Below are 22,565 nucleotides of genomic sequence, written 5' to 3' on the forward strand. Positions count from 1 at the left end.
ACTCAAATTCTAGTAAGAAGACCAGACTTAATGGTCTGACTGAGACTGGAGGAACCCCAGAAAGCATGGCCCCTGGATTCTCTATCAGCCCAGAACTCAAACAATTTCCGAGGCCAACTCTTCAGGCAGGACTGTGGGACATAAACTGATACTCATGAGGAGTGTGCCTCTTAGCTCAAGTAGATACAAGAGACTAAATGGGTAGCTTCTGTCTGGAGATGAGATGGGAAGGCAGAAGGGGTTAGGAGGAGTTGGGTGAATGGACATAGGGATTCAGGGGTGGAAAGGAGGAGTGTGCTGTCACAGTATGGAGAGAGCAATTAGGGTCACATAACAATGTATATATAAATTTTTGTATGGGAAAAAAATAAAAAATTCAAAAAGTAATGCTTCATGAGAGGCAATTTTTGAAACAATTGTGTAGAAATCATTCATTTGCCAGTTTACTGCAATGACATCTTCTTCTGTATCATTTAGCTTCGACATATAGCCTGTGTCTATTCCCACTTTGGAAATTTGAGATCCAGGGAAACAAATCAGAGATTATAGCTCAAGAGCAAAATGCTTAAATATACTAACTGGCAGGGATCAATCTCACAATACTTTGGGCATGCCTATACTACACTTCGTCTCACATACTTTGGACATGTTATTAGGAGGAGACCAGTCCCTGGAGAAGGACACCATGCTTGGTAAAGTGGAGGGTCATCGAAAAAGAGGAAGACCCTCAATGAGATGAACTGACAGAGTGGTTGCAATAATGTGCTCAAGGAAAACAATGATTGTGAGGATGGTGCGGGATGAGGCAGTGTTTCGTTCTGTTGTACATAGGGTTGCTATGAGTTGGAACTGACTCGATGGTACCTAACAATAACAACATACTACGCTGTCAGGATATCGCATAAAGTTAGCTACTTCCCAGCTTGACTCTGACCTGCTAGGGAGCAGAATATATAACTTTTTCACATTTGTATACCTAGCAGGTTGAATTATGTCTGATACATAGGAGGCTCAATAAAGGTTGTTGAATAAATGAAATCATTACCAATTTACTATTTTTGTGTGTGGGAATTACATTTCTTGTTGCTTTTCTTCATGTTCCCTTATGTTACACATTAAATTAATACTTTTATTGAGCAGTCTGTGGTAACTCCTAGTTCTAAAGTCCTGGGAGGATAGAACTAATTCAATGCTCATTAGTGTGTACAACTAAATGATTTGTTTATGGCACATTCCTTTCACTCTACTAGAAAGAATCAGGTTTGATCTTTACAGATCTCTTTAATCTTTTATTTTCTCAGACAAGCTTCTACAATTAGAAATGTTTCTGGTCCTGTTTTACCTCATCCTTCAAATTAATAAAGAATGGCACGTTTAGCACACTCCTTTTAAACAGGCACTTTTAGGGGAAATAATTATAAACCATTAAGCATAGACCTAGTGGAGTTAATTTCATCCTTTCAAAATAGAGTATTTATTTCCAGGACATCAGGTTGCTGGAACAGATGGTTTTGCTTCCCTCCATCCATTGCTTATACAATCTAGTGCAATGCATACATGCCTTTGTAATATTTTCTAACCTTCCAATGACTACAAAAAAACTAAAACAGGTTGAGAAAAAACTATAATGGCAAAGTAGACTTATATCCATGTAATATATGTAAGAATTTCTTGAAGGAACTGAGGATAGTTATTAATCTTGATAAGATTCTGTGGCAGCATAAGAGCAATTTTAAAATGTTTGCAGAGAGAGAAATAATCCAAGTAATGTCAAACAAGTAACTTGACCATGTGACATGTGTGAAATATATTTCTAAGGACAAAAAGAATCACATAAATGTTAAATTGTTTGCAGTTATCATAGTGCTGGTGGCAGTTATTCTAAGACTATGTTGCATAAGCCAAACCTGTTTCCACTGAGTCAATTCCGATGACCGCACGTGTGCAGACTAGAACTGTGCTCCATAGGGTTCTCATGGCTGTCACCTTTCAGAAGCAGATCACTAGGGCTTTCTTCCTTTCTTCCTTTTGGTTAGTAGTAGAGTGCTTAACCCTTTTTACACCACACAGGGACTGCATGTTGTATACAGTGTAACATATGTTGTATATAGTGTAAGATAAAAACAATGAACAACTACGTTGGTGTCACTGAGAACAGGATATTCAGTGAGGGAAAAAGATACAGACATAAGACTGATAAGGTGAAATAAAAACCTGTAGAACTGGTTTTAAACTGGAAAATCTGTACAAACTCAAGATAACGGGTAATCACAATAATACGTAAGGCATATTCCCAGCTCTGTTCACTGAAAAGGTCTAAAAACAATTAGCCCAAGAGCAATGAGAATCTCAGCACTCATAGTGTACTCTCCCAATAACAGTTTGTAAAAAAAAGGAACAAGGAGCCTTTGGAGAAATGGTTGATTCCTGGTCAGGGACAAGAAATATATAAGAACATCTTGTCATAACAGAAAAAGATAATACTGGGTTCACATCAAAAGGACATAGGAGCTAACTTAAATGGGATACCGCTAGTCAAAGATGAGGTAATTTAAGGAATAATAAGGTTTATAAAACTTCAGTGAAATAGAACATATCGAATTTTTTTAAACTAATGAATTCACAATAATACTAGAAAAAATCTAATCAGTTGCCTTTCATGGATGCTTAGGAGTTAATACATACATACATACATACATACATAAACAATAAACAAATAAAATGAAAGAATTGAGCATTAATCCCGCCTTTCCTGTAGGAACTGTACCTCAGTGTAACCAAATAATTCATGAAAATTTTCTCTTTATAAAAGTATTCCAACCAATTTAAGACAAAGGAATCATAAAAGGAGAATATCGCCATTTTGTAAACCCTAATGAATTAAAAGATCTAGCCAATGATATTTGCTAATACAAAAAAGAGAGACAAGCACAGATTTTGTATCTCCTGATGGAAGTACACACCACCAACTAGGTAGTAGTCTTGCCCTCACCCTCTGAAAAATAACATTCAATTTGAATCTGATTGAACCTTTAGCTTGTACTACCAATTTATTGATTATTGGGAATAGAACATGCTAAATGACCACACTGGGATGAAGTCAGCGAAATCCAGACCACAGGAAGTTCTGCAACACAAATGACCTAGATCCTTCACCCAAAATTTTTCAAACAAACAAAAAAAAAAAATGGAGGTGATCTATATAATAAAAAAGATTTAAGACATATATCAGTCAATCACAATCAACCAGACAATTTGTCTGTGCCCTGATTCAAACAAATTACAAAGAAAATACTATGAGACAATAGGGGAAATATAAAAACTGACTGGCATATAATATGAAGAAATTATTCTTAATGTTTTTGGTGAGATAATGATATTGTGGTTTTATTGAAATAAAATAGTTCTCATAGAGATACATACTAAAATATTCATGCATGAAAGGAAAGGAAGTGTGGGATTTGTTTTAAAATAATCAGAGGGTGGAGGGAGGAGGAGGTATAAATGAAAGAATATTAGTCATGAGTTGATAATTATTGAAGTTGGTGATGGTGACATGGGTATTCATTGTATTATTCTATTTTTGCCTATGTTTTACAGTTTCCAAAAAGTTTCTGTAATATTTGAAGTGTAAGCATGTGAAATAAAGATCAGATGTTGTTGTTATTAAGTGCTTCTAATAAGCATTCTGGCTGTATTTCTTCCAAAATAGATTTGTTTGTTCTGGCAGTCCATGGCATATTTAATATTCTTTGTCAACACCAGAATTCAAAGGCATCAATTCTTCTGTGGTCTTCCTTACACACTGTCCAGCTTTCACATGCATGAGGCGATTGAAAACACCATGGCTTGGGTCAGAAGCACCTTAGTCCTTAAAGTGACATATTTGCTTTTTAACCCTTTAAAGAGGTCTTTTTCAACGGATTTTCCCAATGCAATGTGTCATTTGATTTCTTGACTGCTGCTTTCATGGGTGTTGATTGTGAATCCAAGTAAAATGAAATCCTTTACAACTTCAATCTTTTCCCCATTTATCATGATGTTGCTTATTGGTCCACCATGTATCTGTCAGTTTGTCATACTGTGGTGGCTTGCATGTTGCTGTGGTACTGGAAGCTTTGCCACTGGTATTTCAAATACCTGTAGGGTCACCCTTGGTGGACAGGTTACAGCAGAGCTTCCAGACTAAGACAGACCAGGAAGAAGGACCTGGCAGTCTACTTCTGAAAAAGAATTGTCCAGTGAAAACCTTATGGAAGATCAGATGTGACTTATACAATCCTCATCCATGGAAAGTTAACAGTGTAGGGAGTGATAGGAACACAAGTTTCTGGTAAATGCAAGAAAATGTAGAACTGAATTATCTGGGTAGACATTTCCGGTTACTGAAAACATTCAAGGTGAGTACTGAGCATGAGCTGAGGGTTGAATTAAGTTACATTTTAGGCCTGTTCGAATTTAGAAGTCTATGAGCTTCTTTTCAATATCCTCTTCTTAAATATCGCCTGATTCAAAGTAAGCACTAAATCAAAAAACATGCACAGCATTTGTTTCTGTGTACTTGTGTTCAGCAGCGTGCATGGATGTGAAGGGGAAGGGGCTGGGATGCAGAGCACAGGAACGGGAGAGAGATGAGAATGGGCACATTAAAACATTTCAGCAGAACAGGAAGGAGCTGTAGACTGAATACTGGCTATGATTAACTTACTACGTTGAGAGTCCTGTTGAATCTCTTTTAGTTCACTGAAAGATATGATTTCTCTATTACTAGGTAACAAACCCAAACACCAATTTCTTAAGACATTAATTTAACTAACTTTCAGGAAACCATGTAGACATCATTAGGAGAACACAGTCCTATTCTTACTGTTGTTGTTGTCAGGCGCCGTTGAGTTGTTTCTGACTCATAGCAACCCTATGTATTACAGAACGAAACATTGCTTGATCCTGCACCATCCTCAACAATAGTTGGTATGTTTGAGCCTATCGTTGGCAGTCACTGTATCAGTTCATCTTGTTGAGGGTCTTCCTCTTTTTCGCTGACCTTCTACTTTACCAAACATGACGTCCTTCTCCAGGGACTAGTCCCTCCTGATAATATGTCCAAAGTACGTGAGATGACCACTCTCACTTCTAAGGAGTGTTCTGGTTGTACTTCTTCCAAGACAGATTTGTTCGTTCTTCTGGCAGTCCATAGTATATTCAGTATTCTTCGCCAACACCATAATTCAAAGGCATCAATTCTTCTTCAGTCTTCCTTATTCATTGTCCAGCTTTCACATGCATATGAGGGAACTGAAAATATCATGGCTTGGGTCAGGAGCACCTTAGTCCTCAAGGTGATATCTTTGCTTTTTAACACTTTAAAGAGGTCTTTTGCAGCAGATTTTCCCAATGCAATATGTCGTTTGATTTCTTGACTGCTGCTTCAGTGGACATTGACTAATCATGTGTCTGTCAGTTTGTCGTGCTGTGGTGGCCTGTATGTTGCTGTGATGCTGGAAGCTATGCCACCAGTAGGATCACCCACCACGGACAGGTTTCAGCAGAGCTTCCAGACTAAGACAGACTGGAAGAAGGACTGGGAGATCTACTTCTGAAAAAAAAATTGGCCAACCTTATGGATAACAGCACAACGTTGTCTGACACAGTGCTGGAAGATGAACCTCTCAGGTTGGGAGGCACTCAAAATATGACTGGGGAAGATTTCCCTCCTGAAAGTAGAATCGACCTTAATGATGCAGATGGAATAAAGCTTTTGAGACCTTCATTTGCTGGTGTGGCACGATTCAAAATAAGAAGAAAAAGCTGCAAACACCCATTAATAATTGGAACGTGGAATGTACAAAATATGAATAAAAAAAAATAGAAGTTGTCAAAAATGAAATGGAACACTTGAAGATCCAATATCCTAGGCATTAGTGAGCTGAAATGGACAGGTATTGGCCTTTTTGAATCCGACAATCATATGGTCTACTATGCTGGGGATGACAAATTGAAGAGGAACGGTGTGGCATTCTTCATCAAAAAAGTCCTATGCTATCTGGGCATAATTTCCTTTGCTTTGCTTCAGACTTGCTAATTTATTATGTCTCGATCAGAACTTACATGCCAGTTGGCTTTTTAAAGGAGTTAAAATTCAAGCTGGCTTCTTTTAGTAAAAATCAATGGGAAACCAAAAGAGAAAATAAAGAAAACAAAAAATGCAGTTCTTCCAAGTAGCATTTTAAGATTATTCTGTAAATCTTGCACCAAATATTTCAATAGACAGTATCCAGAAAAATTGACTGATTGTTTTTTTTCTTAACATAAAGGAAAAGAATTGTTTCTCACCGAGTTCTTCTCTTTTAAATGGAGGAAAGAAAAATCAGTGAATGCACTTTTGACTTTGTCCCACGTTATCTACTATCAAGAATAACACACCTCTGCATTATAAACTAGATTTTGATTCAGACCTATGCAATTAAGAAATCAAATCCTGTTTCTGGAATTGATAGTCTTATTCTACTTGCCTCACTCTAATTTGACTTCACCAGGCATGCAGCAGCTCTTTCAGCTCCTACCATTTGTATATTGGACTATCCATCACTAGTCTAAAATTCCTAGGCTGAGGCAGTCTGCAAGGATTTTCTTATATTTGAGAAACTGGGAAAATCATATTGATGTGCCCATGCACATTCTATCTGAAGATGGTTATTACTTTCTTCTCTCCAGGCAATATAGGTATTTTATTCCTTTTTACTCTTCTTATCACTGGATTACTAAAAATCATTCCTTTTACCCCATTACTAACCTGGCCAAGTCTATTGCCAACTAAAATTAAGAACAAGCTGCATTCCAGATGCCTCTGTCTCAGATAATTTTAGAATTTAAATTCTCATCACTGGACATTTGAAAGCATCATTGTCTTTTAGGAATAGCCAATTTCAGTTTTATGGTTTTGGAAAATGATATACTCTAACTGATCAATCTCACCTCACTTTATACCAACCAATATTTACAGGGCACTTACTAAGAGCAACCCTATTTACTGGCGGATAGATGGATTAAAATAAGCCAAAACTGTACCCTGATCACTAGAACTAATCCCAATACATTCAGGCAACGTCCGACTGCATATACATCCATGGTCCCATAAGGTTATAATAGATTTCAGAAATCCTGATTGGAGAATGGGCTGTAGTAGACATAACTGGATGTAGTGAACACAACAGCTTCCTACATGAACACGTGTGGGTAATACTGTGTTCACACAATGTCCGAATCATGTAATGTCCTATTTCACAGAACATATCATAGACGTTAAGTGACGCATGAGTGTACTGAGTGAAAAGTAAATGAGAAATGAGGAATTCAGAGAAGCAGTTTGATAAAAAAACTTGAATCAATGTGTTCAAGAAGACAACCACAGATGAAATTAACTCGGCTCAAGGGTCATTGCTATCCACTCTCCAACAGAAAATGAGTTGTTAATTAAAGAAAAACCTTAGCTAAAACCTTGATCAAACTTCGTTTCTTAACAAATCCATCATCATTGGAGAGTGGGGCCCAAAGGGCCAGACTACCCATATATTTTTATTTTTTGAAAGCAAAGCTGAGAAGATATATTACCAGTATGGAATAAGTTATATCTTGCTCAAGGAAATTCATAAAAGATAATCATAATCTGCACTGGGCAGGAACAGATGTTATCTGAGGTGATTTTTCTGAGGGGATCATTAGTTACTGACCTCTTTTAGAAGCACCTTGGCTAGTTACTTATAGGTTAACCTAACACTCCTAATATACCCACTTCCATCATGACCATCATCTGGGACAATGAAATCATAATTATCATATGATCATGAGTTAATCAGCAAGTACTAATTAAGGTTCTGTGATGCACTCTCACTGGAACAGTATTAATTGATTAGGCACACTGACTAAATTACCCAAACCCATGCACATAAAATATTCCCTTTAAGCTTCATTAAAGAAGGCACCGTGGCCATCTTGTTTACCATTTTATCCTCAGTGTCTGGAACACTGTAGGTGCTGGAAAATAGAATGAATGAATGAAAGCATGGATGAAAATCTGCCTCTTAGGAACTTTGATTCAGCTGGAATTTCCCAGGATGTAAAACAAATGTGAACCACACCTGGGATCTAAGTTTCGTCTCTCCTTAGGTTTATAATTTACGAGTATTTTTTTTTGGTGATAATTTGTTGATTCAGTGAACACAAAATTTTTTAAAGTGGCAGCTGTTATTCCTGGTCAATCATACATGTGTTTGGGCCCCTACCACCCCTATTACCCTGTTTAAGAGTATCACAGGTTTAAACCAATCAAGAAAGTGATGAAAATGGAAGTTTTCAAAATGCCATAGTAGGGGATGATCTTCCCACCCACTCAGGATGCCAGAAAACTATTACTACCTATGATGAAAGAAATAATAATGGGTGGAAAACAAATGGTAGAGACATATTATGAAAACATAGGATTTTCTCTGCAATCATGAGGAGAAGAACAAGGTGAAGGAGGGGTGTGTGTGTGTGTGTGTGTAAATGCATGTGTATGAATTTTGTCAAGTATCAACATTTACAGCTATTAACAGATTGGACCTCCAGCCCATAGTTCTAAGTTAAAGAAATAGTTCTCTGTGACTATAGCCAGAATAAGACAGTTATCAATGTACCAGATACAGGACCAAATAGTGAAACCTTAGGAGCATTGCCCACCACCTGTCTGTCAGTTTGTCATACGGTTATGGTTTGCATGTTGCTATGATGCTGGAAGCTATGCCACCACTATTTTAAATACTAGCACAGTAACCTATCGTGGATAGGTTTCAGTGGAGCTTCCAGACTAAGACAGACTAGGAAGAAGGGCCTGGCAATCTGCTTCCAAAATCAGCCAATGAAAATCCTATGGATCACAATGGAATATTGTCTGATATAGTGCTGGAAGATGAGCCCCCTAAGTTGGAAGGTACTCAAAATACAACACAATGGCCACAACAAGGGACTCATACATACCAGTGATCATGAAGATGGTGCAGGACCAGGCAAAATTTCGTTCTGTTATACATGAGGTTGCCATGCGTTGGAGTAGACTTGATAGCAACTATCATCAGGAGTATTACAGCAAACTGAATATATCAGAAAAGGCACTCCTAGGCAAAGTTATGACACAATTTCTTTTAAAACAAATTTCATAAACTGTCCATTTTTTCTTTTACTAGAATTTATTGAATTAATATAAACCAAAAATACAGTATAGTACAAACATCAGCACAAATAGTCTTTTATTCACGTTTCATTGATCCACTTATTCACTCAGCAAATACTTCTAGGGGCCCATTACGTATCATGAACTGTGCAAGGCACTGAGGATTCAATAATGATCAAGATTTTCATGGTTCCTTCTTCCATGGAATTTATAGTCTAATGAGAGAGATAGTTGTCACAGAGTTACATAGAGAAAAAAAAATATAACTGTGAAAAGTGCTTCAAAAGGAGATATAAAGAAATGGTAATATAAGAAATGTAATGGGGGACCTGGCTCCTCAAGGAAGGCTGAGGAAGTGATGTTGGTGATCTAAAAGAAGTATTAGAATTAACCAGGCAAATAAATGGACAGACAAGGAGCATCCAGGCAGAGGGGTGGTGTGTGTAAAGACTCTGTGGAGGGAAGGAACTTGGTATGTTTGTTCTATGAGGAACAATAAATCTCGTGGGCTGAAAACAGAAAGTGGGGTAGGAAGTGGTGAAAGATGTGCTTGGAGAGGCAGGCAGGAGACAAATTAGGTGAGGCCTTAGAGGCAACAGCATGGATTTGGGCTTTTATTCTCCAAGCAATGAGAAGCCATTCAAAGGTTTTAAGTACAAGGAAGTGATTAAATGGGGAGGTGTTTTCTTAGGTTGGTTGGTTTTGGGTTTTAATCATCACTTTGACTACTGTGTATAGAACAGATTGGAACGGTTCAAGAGTAAAAACCAGGAGGTTGATAAACAGCTATTGCAATAATCTAGTTGAGAGAGGATGGCAGCTTAGACTAGGGGAGTGGTGATGGGGAAGGAGAAATGGTGGCCAGTTCAAGAGATAGTGAAAGAAGTGAAAGCAAAATGGCTTTGACTTGGTAGTGGATTGGTTACGATGATGGAGTCAAGGATAACAACCAGGCTTCTGTCTACTCACTGAAAGAAGGAACAGTGGAAAAGGACTAAGTTGGGGAGTAAGGCCGTGAATTTGACTCGGGGAGGTGCAGAAAAAAGTTAACAGAGCAGGCTTGAGACTGCTCTCTTTTGAAAGGCCAGTTTGCAAGGTTGGCTCATGGCTGGTGTCTGGGAACTTGGATTTCAGGAGGATTCTCACCACTCCCTGATAAGAACGCCTCACTGTGCTTAAACTATTTGTGCGAACAATATGGTTTACGCTAAGTACTTGCTTTTCTACTGATAGGCTGGAATTTCGGTTCGTGCTAGGCAGAGATGCCTACTTGACCATTCTCCAATAAAAACCCTGGGCACTGAGTCTCTAAGAAGCTTCTCTGGTAGACAACGTTTCACACTGGTGATCACGATTCATTGCTGGAGTAATTAAGTGCTTTCTGTGTGACTCATTCAGAGAGGAATCTTCGAAGCTTCTGCCTGGTTTCCTGTGAACTTCACCCCATGAGCCTTTCTCTCTGCTGATTTTGCTTTGTGTCCTTCACTGTAATAAATCATAGTTGTGAGTCGGACTATATGCTGAGTCCTGAGAGTCCTCCTAGTGAAACTCTGAACCTGAGCGAGGGTCTTCAGGACCCCCAACACAGGGTACATGTTGAGTTTGAAGTAGTAATGTAACAAAAGTGTGGTATACAGCTGTCTGAAGCTCTTGTGGTAGGTCTGGAGTGGAGAACAAGACATGGGCCTTTGAAGGGTATTTGAAATTATGTGCTCTCTCCTTAGACTTAATTCCAGTACAACTTGCCGTGTGGAATTAGAGGAAGCTCAAGTAGGAACGAATCTAGAAAAATATTTAGTCCACGCTCCTTATTTTTTTAGATAAGCTAAGGTTGAGAGAGGTAAAGTACTTTTCTGCAGGGCACAGAGTTAGCTAGTGGCAAATAATAATACACTAAATCCATGCCTCAACTTCTAGTAGTTCCAACCGGTCCTTCATCTGCTGCCCTGGCTGGAGTTTGTCCTTTCTTACTAGGCCTCCTGCTTGTATCAGTATCTGTCACATGGTTGCAGACTTCCACCATGTTGCATTTTCAATTAAAACAGCTAAATGGGGTGTTTTAAGAGGATGATTTCCAAGCTGCCAGGACAATAATGTCACAAACTCTACCAGATTTTATTAGAGTTAAATGACAGTATAAATCATTAGGAAAATGTGTGCCAGCCAGAGAAACAGCAATGCCTCACACTCTTGGAGTACTGAACATCATCCAGTTGGCTGAGAAAGAACCATGTGGCTTAAAATCATTTTTCACAATTACTATTCTAGTTAGTTCATAGTTCTTGGCAGATATACACCACATGCATAGCCGAACGCAGCTAATTTTCACTCTGCTGATTGAAAAATACGATCGCCCACACCCCTGCGCCCCAGAAAAACCATCCAGAGAGTTTTCATGAGATCTTACTTAGCGTAGCAAAAAGTAAGTCCATTTGTTACAGTCTGGCTTTGAATAAGCTATTAAATAGGTCACCCAATATTCATCATAAAAAATTCTACTGTGCTAACTAAGATGATGAGTTGAAAGTACCAGACATCCTAACTAGAAGAGTCTGAGAGTTAAGGAGAAAGACGTCACCAGTCCTTCTTTACTTTTCTCTTTGGAATTGAGCTTGCCTTCCCTAAAGCAGAAGAATTTCTTCCTTTTTTTTTTTTTTAAGTTATTTACTATGGCTTATGAATGCTTAGGAGTTAGACAAGAAATAGTATACAATGTTACAGCAATTTCCGTAAGCAATAAAATATTTACATGACTAAAGGAATGAAAGAGGCTTTTTATTCAACTTAGATTTTCATTCAAGTTTAATTTCCAGATTGTCTTCTTGGTACTATTCATCAATAGCCCAAATGCTGAATTCCATGTAGGAAGTTGTGTTTTACTATGATTTAAAAAAAAAAAAAAAAAGAAAATCTACTGATAATTGCATAATCCCTCTCACAAAGAGATGCCATCCTGCCAACAAGTGAGAACTCCCACAATGTATTTCAAATTCAGCATCTGTGATAACTCTGTAGGGGCTGAATGGGCACTATTAGGATGGGAACACACGAAGCTTCATTAATGCAGATAATATTCTACTTCTTAGCTTGGAGTGGGTAGACAGGCATTGGTGGTATCCTTGAAACTTTATCTATGTGTTAAATATTTTATAATAATTTTTTAAACATATAACTTTGAATTCTTCTCAATCAGCATTCCCAGACCCTTGAGAATGTCTTACTTGACCTTAGTGTCCCTAGAGTCAAATCGAATTTTCTCTAGTACTATAAAAATGGTCCATTATACCACCTGGGTGAGTTAAAACCATTTGTATCACAACTCCAAAGTCTTGGTCAAATCTTGGTGACCTTTTCTAGCAAATATTCTTTGTCTCTGGAACATCTCAAAAGAATATGTAAGCCAAGGGTATTTTCAATCAGTGAAAGTAAAGTGAAAATTCTTTCCCATATTAAAGCTGCAACTTCCCAAATTGAAAATTTTGTCAGTAAGAAAAAGGTATAAGATCAAGAAAACCTAAATTGACCAGGAGTGCTTAAAACATCCCTTAAATTTAAAACCCCTTCTGCCTCCAACTTATAATGGAATGGCAGAAACAGGCTGTGCTCACATTCTCTTGTTTAAAGTGTGGTGGAACAGTGAGTGGGTTCTGAAACGGACCCGTGGATCCCCAGCATCAGCATCAATTGGGAGCTTGTTAGAAATACAAATTCCTGAAATTTACCCATACTAAAACAAACCAAACCAAACCCGTTGCCACTGAGTCCATTCTGACTGAGAGCTACCCTGTAGGACAGATTAGAACTGCCCCATAAGGTTTCCAAGGAGCGGCTGGTAGATTCAAACTGCCAACCATTTCTACTGCCTCAAAAATGCTGGGAGACAGAGAAGGGTGGGTGGTAACCTGTGTTTTAAGAAGTTTCCCAAGTGATTCCAATGCCCCCAGAGTTTGAGAACCACAGATGCAGGAGTTGCAAGCCTAGGCCTCAGGGTTCAGAGCAACTGGGTGTGAATACACAGCCAGGATAGAGCACCGTCGCATCTGGTACAACTGTCTAACTTTGGAAAGTTACTTAACTTTGCTATGCTTTTATTTCCTCATCTGTAAAATGAAAATAACAATAGTCTTAGCTCATTAGTACACTAGCAAGACTAAATATAACACACGTAAAACTTTGACAAAATACCTGACATAATACTAAGCACTCAGATGTTAACAATGATTTTCTCTACTACATTTTTATTCCCGTTCGCCCATCCATTTATTCAACTGGCATGTATTGAGTACTTTCCATATATCAGAAGGAGCCCTAGTGACGTAGTGGTTAAAGTGATCAACTGCTAACTGAAAAAATGTTGGTAGTTCCAAACCACCCGTGGCTCCAAGGGAAAGAGACGTGGCAGTCTGCTTCCAGAGAGATTTACAACCTTGGAAACACTATGGGCAGTGGGTTTGGGGTTTTGTTATCATATATCAGTCAGGCACTGAATAATACAGGATTCCTGGCTTCAGGGAGCAGCTGAATGCGCTGGTGCTTTTGGCTGCGTTTTAGATCACCGAGGGAGCTTAATGAAATACCGGTCCTGAGCCCCACTCCATGTTAAAACATAAAGAATCTCTGGTGGTGGGGCACAAGCTTTGATTTGTCTTAAAAGCTACTTAAGACATTCTAATGGAAGAAGCAAATCAGCAAGCAAAAACTACAGCCCAATGCCCAAAGAACAGTGGCTACACATATGCACATGGCCGTCAGGAAACTTTTAAGGAGGAGTCACTAGCCCTGCATGCTTTCACTGGTGCTTAAATTTCTCCTCTACTTTTACTGATCTTCTAAGCAAGCAGGAATCACATTTTACTAAACTCTCAGTGCTTGGTGCCATGCCTGACAAAGAGGAGATGCAGAAGAAGTTTGTCAATGCAACGAGAAGTGAGTTATATTTCTAGAATATGGGCATCCCACCTCCTGGGACCCAGAGCACAGTATTTCCAGACAGAGGAGTAATCACATGGCCATCATCTCCATAACAAACTCTTGCAAATGAACATTTCCCAAACCTCAAGCCTCAACATAATGATTTTGAACACCAGTTTCCAAGGGGAGGAGCAACATGGGCAAAGCTTTTAAATTAATTAAAAGAGACACTCAGGCACACTTCCAGCCATTCTTTAATCTCCTCCGTTCTCCTGTGAAAAATGTAGAGTGACGGGAAAGGGCCCAGGCTAATGAGCTGGAGGCAAGATCCTATGGAGGCTCACCAAGCAGCCCTCCAAAACACTGCCGCAGGACCCAGGGCTCCGCAAGAGGAGAAGGAAGGAAATGAGCACCTTGCCTCAGCTGTGTCATTGACATGTCCCCACAGAGTGCTCCGAAGAATGCTCACGGGACACACAATCCCTACCTTCTTGGACTAGTAGCAATTTAAACAACAGATAAAAAGGTAACAGCATGTATTGTTATTAGACAGAAAAGAAGAATAACAATTATGATTTACTGAGAGTTTTCTATGTCTCAGGCACTGTGCCAAAGACTTCTAAGATGATAACTTCGTGGGTGAGAATCAGCATAACGCTGATTCCCCTAAGGCGGGGATCAAGTCTGTCCCCCCTTTCCCACTTCTCCATTTCTGACACCAGCTACCCACACAGCACTTTCTCTGTCTCTAGCCAGCAAGGGCTAGGCCAGGCCTTAGAAGTTAAGAGGACACCATCCTTGGGTTATTAATTGGATAGAACAACTCTCAGAATTCACAGAAGATATTATACTTACAACTACTGGTTTTATTATAGTAAAAGGTAATAAATCAGAGTCATCACAAGGAAGAGAGATGCATAGGCAAGGAAGGTTCCCTATGTGCGGTATTTGCTGTGCAAGAGCTGATACCTGTGACCAGTAGAAAACTACAGGAGATACTGTCTGTGACTTCAAAGGTGAGGTCATAAAAGACGTCACCATTTCCAACACGATTTCTTGGATCACTTGCCTTGGGGGAAGCTAGTCGCCATGTCAGATGATCGTTCGAGAAGCCCTGTGAAGAGGTCTACATGGGGAGAGAACAATTTGCCAACCATGTGATTAAGCCACCTTGGAAGTGGAACCTCCACATCCAGTTAAGCCTTTGAGTCTTCCAGTTGACGCTCCAGACATCATGGAGTAAAGAAAAGCCATCCCTACTATGTCATCCGAATTCCTGACCCACAGAAACCATGAGATAAATATTTAAAAAATTAAGTTCTGTGGTGATTTGTTACGTAGCAATAGATAACTCATACCTAAGAACCAGATCCTCTTACTTTACAGTTGAGGAGAGTTTAGGTAATTCGATCATGGACATCATAAGTGAAGCAATGGGAATATGAATCCAGGTCTGCAGATTTGAGAGTCCCACTGCTCATTCCATCATACTACTCCTGACAGATAAACATAAGGTGTGCAACCTATTTCCCATGTCTGTTGTTAAGGGAAAAGTAATTATTTAATAGAAATCTTTGGAGCTCTTTGTCCCCAAGCTCTCTGTTCAGACCCACCATTCTCCCTCGTATTTTAATCATTTCTCTACTGCTAGATTAGAAGTTCCTGGAGGGCAGAACTAGTGTTTTCCTTAAGAGATAAACAACAACAACAACAACAAATAGTTGCCATCAATTTGACTCCAACTTATGTCAACCCATGTGTATCAGAGTAGAACTGTGCTCTATAGAGTTTTCAATGGCTGTTTTTTCAGAAGTAGATCACCAAGGTGCCTCTGGGTAGACTCAAACCTCCAACCTTTCTGTTAGCAGCTTACTGTATTATCCATTTGCACCACCCGGGGACTCCATGATCCAAAAAAAAAAAAAACCCAAACCTGTTGCTGTCAAGTCAATTCCGACTCACAGCGACCATATAGCCATATAGGACAGAGTAGAACTGCCCCAATACGGTTTCCAAGGAGTAGCTGGTAGATTCAAACCACTGACCTTTTGGTTAGCAGCCAAACTCTTAACCACTCTGCCACCAGGGCTCAGGGCACATAGTAAGTACTCAACAAATGTTAGCTATTTGTATTATTATTATCAGTGCATATTGAAAAATATCAAGCATTTTAAGTAGTTGAGCTAAAACGTTAAGTCACTCTTCCCTCAACCTTTTCTCATTCAGAAAGAATTTCCAATGAATAGCAGTGGTTCTTCCTAGTGAAGAGATGTTGCTATGCAGGGACTGAAATCTTTAATCACCAGGTTGGTCAAGGTGCTAAAGCCTTTGGCCTTGGTTCCTATCAGAGACCATCCTGCCCTACTAGAGGGGTAAGGGGAGCAAGAAAGCTGTAGTACATTTCCAGCCTCTAGGGGAACATGTGCAGACAACAATTTGGCTTTTTCATACAAGAAGAAATGTAAGGGAAGGAAGGTCTCACTCCCCTTGGCCTTATAAACAGAGATATAGAGGAATTTTGGCTCCCATACTATCGCTTTATCCCATTACATTCTTATCATTATCTTTATCTCCTGCCAGCCCTCTCTCTAATGTCCTTCCTGTGCTTCATTCTTTCTTGGTCATATAGCTAACAAGCTGTCAAGGGTCTTACTATCCCCTCAGGTGATTCCTACATAAATGCTCTTTAGAGTTCTATCTCCCTTTGAATGAATCTGTATGGTTCCTTTTTCTCTTAAATATGAGAGTCGTGTGTAAAATTCTGTTTTTGATCCAAAACATTTCCACAACTTTCCACTTCTGATGAACCATGAAAAGGGAAATTGGGAGAAATGTCCACCACATGCACCCACTTCCAAGTAAGCACAAATTCTTGGCATTGTAAGGCACTGAGTTAGGTTATCTGGGGATGTAGAGAGGAATCAAGGTGCGGATTCTGTCTTCAAGTGGCCCCCGTTCTAGTAGGACAGATTAAAAGAAACAATAACTGTAATACAAATGATAAATGATGGATACCATGAACATGCCAAGAGGGCTCAGAAGAGCAGAGAAAGGCAAAATGGTGATAGATAGGACATATGGGAGGACTTTCTAGAGCAGTCAGCCTTGGGGATGTGGGCTTGAAGGCTGGGAGAATCTTGACCTGAGAAGGTGAGGGAAGGGCAGGGAGAGCAACCAGGCAGAGGGAATGAAAGGCAAGGAGCCAGGAAGGCATGAGGCAGGTGTGAGAAATGTTATAGATGCATGCTCTTTCTTCATTTAGGAGACATTCAGGAGAGAAGTCAGAGAGAGACTGCAAAAAATAAAGTAGTAGAGAGGAAAATATACCTTCAATAATTAGCAATAATAAATTCTGAAGAATAAAAAAGTAAAGGGCATTTTACAGATTATAGGGCAAATATGTGACATAAGGATTTCATGATTAAGAATAATTAACAACAATCAGAAAACTAGGAATAGAAGGTAACTTCCTCAAGGTGATAAATGTTATTCATGAAAAACCCTCAGCTAACATCATAAAACATGGTGAAAGACTTTAGTTTTTCCCCCTAAGATCAGGAACAAGGCAAAGATGCCTGCTTTCACCACTGCTGTTCAACAATGTACTGGAAGTTTTAGCCAGAGCAATTAGATAAGAAAAAGAAATAAAAGGCATCCAAATCGGAAAAGAAGTAAAACTTTCTATGTGCAGATGATATTATCTTATATATAGAAAACCCCTAAGGGTCCACAAGAAAGCTGCTAGAGCTAGTAAATGAATTCTGCAATGTTGCAGGGTACAAGATCAACACACAAAAATCAGTTGGGCTTCTATACACCAGCAATGAAAAATCCAAAAAAAAAAAACAATTACGTTTACAATACCATTCAAAAGAATAAAATACCTACAAACAAATTTAACCAAATAGATGAAAGAATTGTACACTGGAAACTACAACACATTGCTAAAAGAAATTGAAGAAGACATAAATAAATGGAAAGACATCCCATGGGTTGGAAGACTTAATGTTTTTAGGATGACAGTACTATCTAATACAATCTAGAGAGTCAACACAACCCCTATCAATATTACATTAGTCTTTTTTTGCAACAAAGTTACAATAATCAAAACAGTTTGGTAATGGAATAAGGATAGACATTTAAACCAATGGAATAGAACTTGGAGTCCAAAAATAACCCCATATATTTATGGCCAATTGATTTGACAAGAATGCTAGGTTGATTCAATTAGAAAAGAATCAACTGGATTTTACATGCAGAAGAATGAAATTGGATCCTAACCTCACACCATATAAAAAAATTAACTCAAAACGGACCAGCAACCTATGTATGAAAGCTATAACCATAAAACTCTTAGAAGAAAACATGTAAAATTTCATGATCTGGATTTGGCAATGGGTTCTTACATGATGCTAAAAGCATGAGCAACAAAATAAAAAAATAGATAAATTGGACTTCATCAAAATGAAAAAGTTTTCAGCATCAAGGGACATTATCAAGAAAATAAAAAGACAATCTACAGAATGTATAAAATATTTGCAAATCATGTATCTGTTAAGAGTTTAATATCTAGAATATATAAACTATATAAATAACCCAATTGAAAAACAAGCAAAAGACTTGAATAGATATTTCTCTGAAGAAAACTCATTGCCATCAAGTCAATTCCAACTCATAGTGACCCTATATAGGGTTTCCAAGGCTGTAAACCTTTACGGAAGCAGACTGCCACATCTTTCTCCTGCAGAGCAGCTGATGAGTTAAAACTGCCAACCTGTTGGTTAGCAGCTGAGCTCTTATGCACTGTGCCACCAGGGCTCCTTCATGTCTCCAAATAAGACACACAAATAGTCAATAAGCACATGAAAAGATGCACAACATCATTAGTCATCATGGAAATCAAAATCAAAATCATCACATCTACTATGATGGCTAAAATAAAATCAGAAAATAATAAGTGTTGGTGAGGATGTGAAGAAATTGGAATCCATGTACATTTCTGGTAGAATGTAAAATAGTAGTGCAACTGCTGTGGAAAACAATCTGGCATTTTCTCCAAAAGTTAAATATGGAATTACCATATGACCCAACAATTCCACTAGGTATATACCCAAAACAATTGAAAGCAGAGACTCAAACAGACACATGTACAACAATGTTCATTGCAGAACTATTCACAATAGCCCCAAAAGATCCAGAAACAAACAAGTGTCCATCAACAGAAGAATGGATAAACAAAATGTGGTATATCCATACGATACAGTATTATTTAGCCATAAATGGAAATGAAGTTCTGCTACATGCCACCACATGGATGAACTTTAAAAACACTATGCTAAGTAAAATAAGCCAGACAACAAAATGACAAACAATGCATGATTCCACTTATATGAAGTATTTAGAACAGACAAATTCATAGAGAGAGAGAAAGTAGATTCTAGGCTACCAGGGGCTGGATGAGGGATGAATGGGCAGTTATTACTTAATGGGCACAGAGTTTGTGTCTGGAGTGATGAAAAAGCCTTGAAAATAAATAGTGGAGATGGTTGCACAATGTTGTGAATGTAATTAATGCCACTGAATTGTATACTTAAAAATGGTTAAACTGGCAAATCTTAGGTTGTGTATATATTACTACAATAAAAAGACATAAAAATTTTTAAATAAGAATAACTAACATATTCTATCAATTTCTCAATCATGAATATAAAACTCTAAGACTACCTACAGAAATATAGTTTATAAAGAGGTAATTTTAAGTGAACTGGTGGATCACACTTCCCTCACTAAAAAAATTTTTTGCTTGAGCCACTGAACTAGTTATAAGTCTAATACTTTCCAACTACTTTTCTCCTAGCCTAGTTTTAGAAACTATTACCTAAAGTGAGAAGGTACACATTGGATGGCTTCAGTCAGGAATCTGTTATTTACCCACAAAGTCATTTCAATGATTTCCAAGAACCAGTATCCATTAACCAGACTAGTTTCAAAGTAGAGTAATATGTATAACAGGTGAACACTAACACTGACAGGCCTAAGAGTGTCTGCACCATAGTATATCTTACTATCCTCTGCCCCAAATTTAGAAAGCTCCTGCATAGTAGTTCTCTATCACAAACTCTGTGAATCAGTATGGTCTTCCGTTTCTCCTTCAAACCAAAGACGTGCAGTATGTTCAAAAAAGATCCACACAAAATCATAGGCAATTAACCAGTCTCAAATGGTGGACCTTGAAATAGGAAAAAGTCCCTGGTCAGCATTTCAGTGTGCTCCCAGTTCCAGCTGATGATCCCAGCACAACACGAGGCTAGATGACATGGCCTCCAGCCAGGCTTTCTTTGTGAGCTTACCATATACCACATGCTTGGCCACTTGGGATCATTGAAGTAAGTCGACTGGGCACGACTGAGGTCATAATCCCTCTTCGTCCTTTTTTTTACCACTTGCTGTTGGATCCACTCCACCTGCCAAGAAGAACAACATTTGGTGAGTGTTCAAGATCCATAAGGGTTAGCACAAAATAAATGACAGTCTCGGATTTTTCTCACCTCTAGTCAATGCTGTTTAAGTCACAGGCTTCATTCTGGTGACCAAAATTTCTGAGTCCAAGGGCTCAGAGATTCTCTAGAAACCTAGTTCTGTTTTATTGTTAATGCAGGCAGGCTTTGTAGCCTTTTGTGACAGATCATTTAGATCTTTCAACAACATGCTAGCCTTTTAGCTTTTCCAGAAAGCATATTTTATTCACAATTTATTACAAATTGATAGTGTTAATTTTTTAAGATAAAATTTTCATCTCTACCTTACACTATGGGTCAGAATTTTTTTTCTGTAAAGGTCCAGATAATAAATATTTTATGCATTGCAGGTCATACCATCTCTGTTGTAATTATTCAACCCTGCCATTGTAGCATTAAGCAGCCATAGACAATACATAAATGAATGGGTGTGACTGTGTCCCAATAAAACTTTATGTACAAAAACAGTGATAGGCAGGATCTGGCCTGCAGGCCATAGTTTATGACCCCTGCCTTATACTCTACAAATTTTTAAAAACGTTCTGGAATCATATATTGAATTTAAAAAATGTCCTGGGATCAAGAGTTCTAGGATCACAAATTTTAAAAACCGCTTTCTACGACACAGTATGGTAGGAAAAGCATTATTTGGGGAATAAGACAACCAAAGCCCTAGTACTCTCTCTGGCACATAATTGGAGAAGTCACTCAATTTTTTGAGCAGTAGGCTCCTTGCCAGCTCTAAAATCCAAACCTGCTACATTTGAAAAAGTCTTAATATTTAGCCATAACCTTTGCTTAAACAAGTAACTGGGAACTTTGAGTTTAACACAGAACTTCAATCTAATGGTAGGGATATGTATGTATGGGGGTATTTTTTAAAACAGATAATCATTATGGTAACGTAAAAATAAGCATGTTGCAGTTTTAAGCGAGTATCTCAAATGCAGTATCAGTCCTGGTGACAGTCTACAGGTGATTCCTAAATGCTCCTTTGTTTGGTTTCTTCTGGCAATAACTTAATTTATTCACAATGTTCTGAAATGTTCTGTTCCACCATTATCGCAACTCTCCACAAAAAGAATTAAAAATGGGGCAGGGAGAGGACTTTGTAGTCCACTGCTGAGATTCTGTATCCACCCATTCAGTAAAGAGTTACAAGCCTCTCTAGCCTACTTTTTAAAGGATTACTGGAGGAGAAAGGATACTAAGGTACTGATTAACAGGGTAAAATATAACAAGCTCAAAATGCATAGTAAATAAAATACCAAGGTCAAAAGCCAAACTAACACATTTCTGTGGTTCTCATATTGGGACATATATTTAGCAAGAATATTGGTGTGCAAGATGAATATAAACAGTAAAGCCCTAGTTACGTCACTAACAAAGCAAACAGAATCTCATTGCATCCTAAATAACTACAGAAGCTATTTATGATTAGGATCATAGCTAAGCATCACATATGTGATATTTTAAAACAGTATCAGTACAGAAAAAAAATCAATAAATGAATAATATTCCAGAAAATGAAAATATTTTTGCTCCTATTTTAATTAATCTAGACCAAGTTAACTCTGACAATAAATCAGTCATTATACACACACATACACATACACACACACACATGCACACACAAACACACACATGTGCATACACTCTGGACGAAAAGTACTACATCTCATTTTTTTAAAACTATTGAACAATAGTTGTCAGGGAAGCTAATGGTGATCTTTTTTCCCCCTTCTGTTGGAAACCATAATATATAAATTAACTGATGTGATATTTAAAATGTGTATATTTGTTCATGAAGACAGTATTTTTTTTTTTAATTGTACTTCAGGTGAAGGCTTACAGAACAAATAGTTTCTCATGAAACAGTAGTACACATATTGTTTTATGACACTGGTTAACAACCCCACAACATGTCA

The 22,565-nt window shown here is 38.2% G+C and overlaps 1 protein-coding gene across 1 annotated transcript in view; it reads right to left on the bottom strand.

The window, feature by feature from the left end:
• Positions 1-22,565, bottom strand: part of PCSK5 (proprotein convertase subtilisin/kexin type 5) — a 364,026-nt gene that overhangs the window by 236,860 nt on the left and 104,601 nt on the right. The window contains exon 3 of the mRNA XM_004383285.2: positions 20,470-20,583. Coding sequence (XP_004383342.1) covers positions 20,470-20,583 — 114 coding nt within the window. The remainder of the gene's footprint in view (positions 1-20,469; positions 20,584-22,565) is intronic.

Source organism: Trichechus manatus, unplaced genomic scaffold, assembly GCF_000243295.1.
Source record: "Trichechus manatus latirostris isolate Lorelei unplaced genomic scaffold, TriManLat1.0 scaffold00107, whole genome shotgun sequence".
In the NCBI taxonomy this organism is placed as follows: domain Eukaryota; kingdom Metazoa; phylum Chordata; class Mammalia; order Sirenia; family Trichechidae; genus Trichechus; species Trichechus manatus.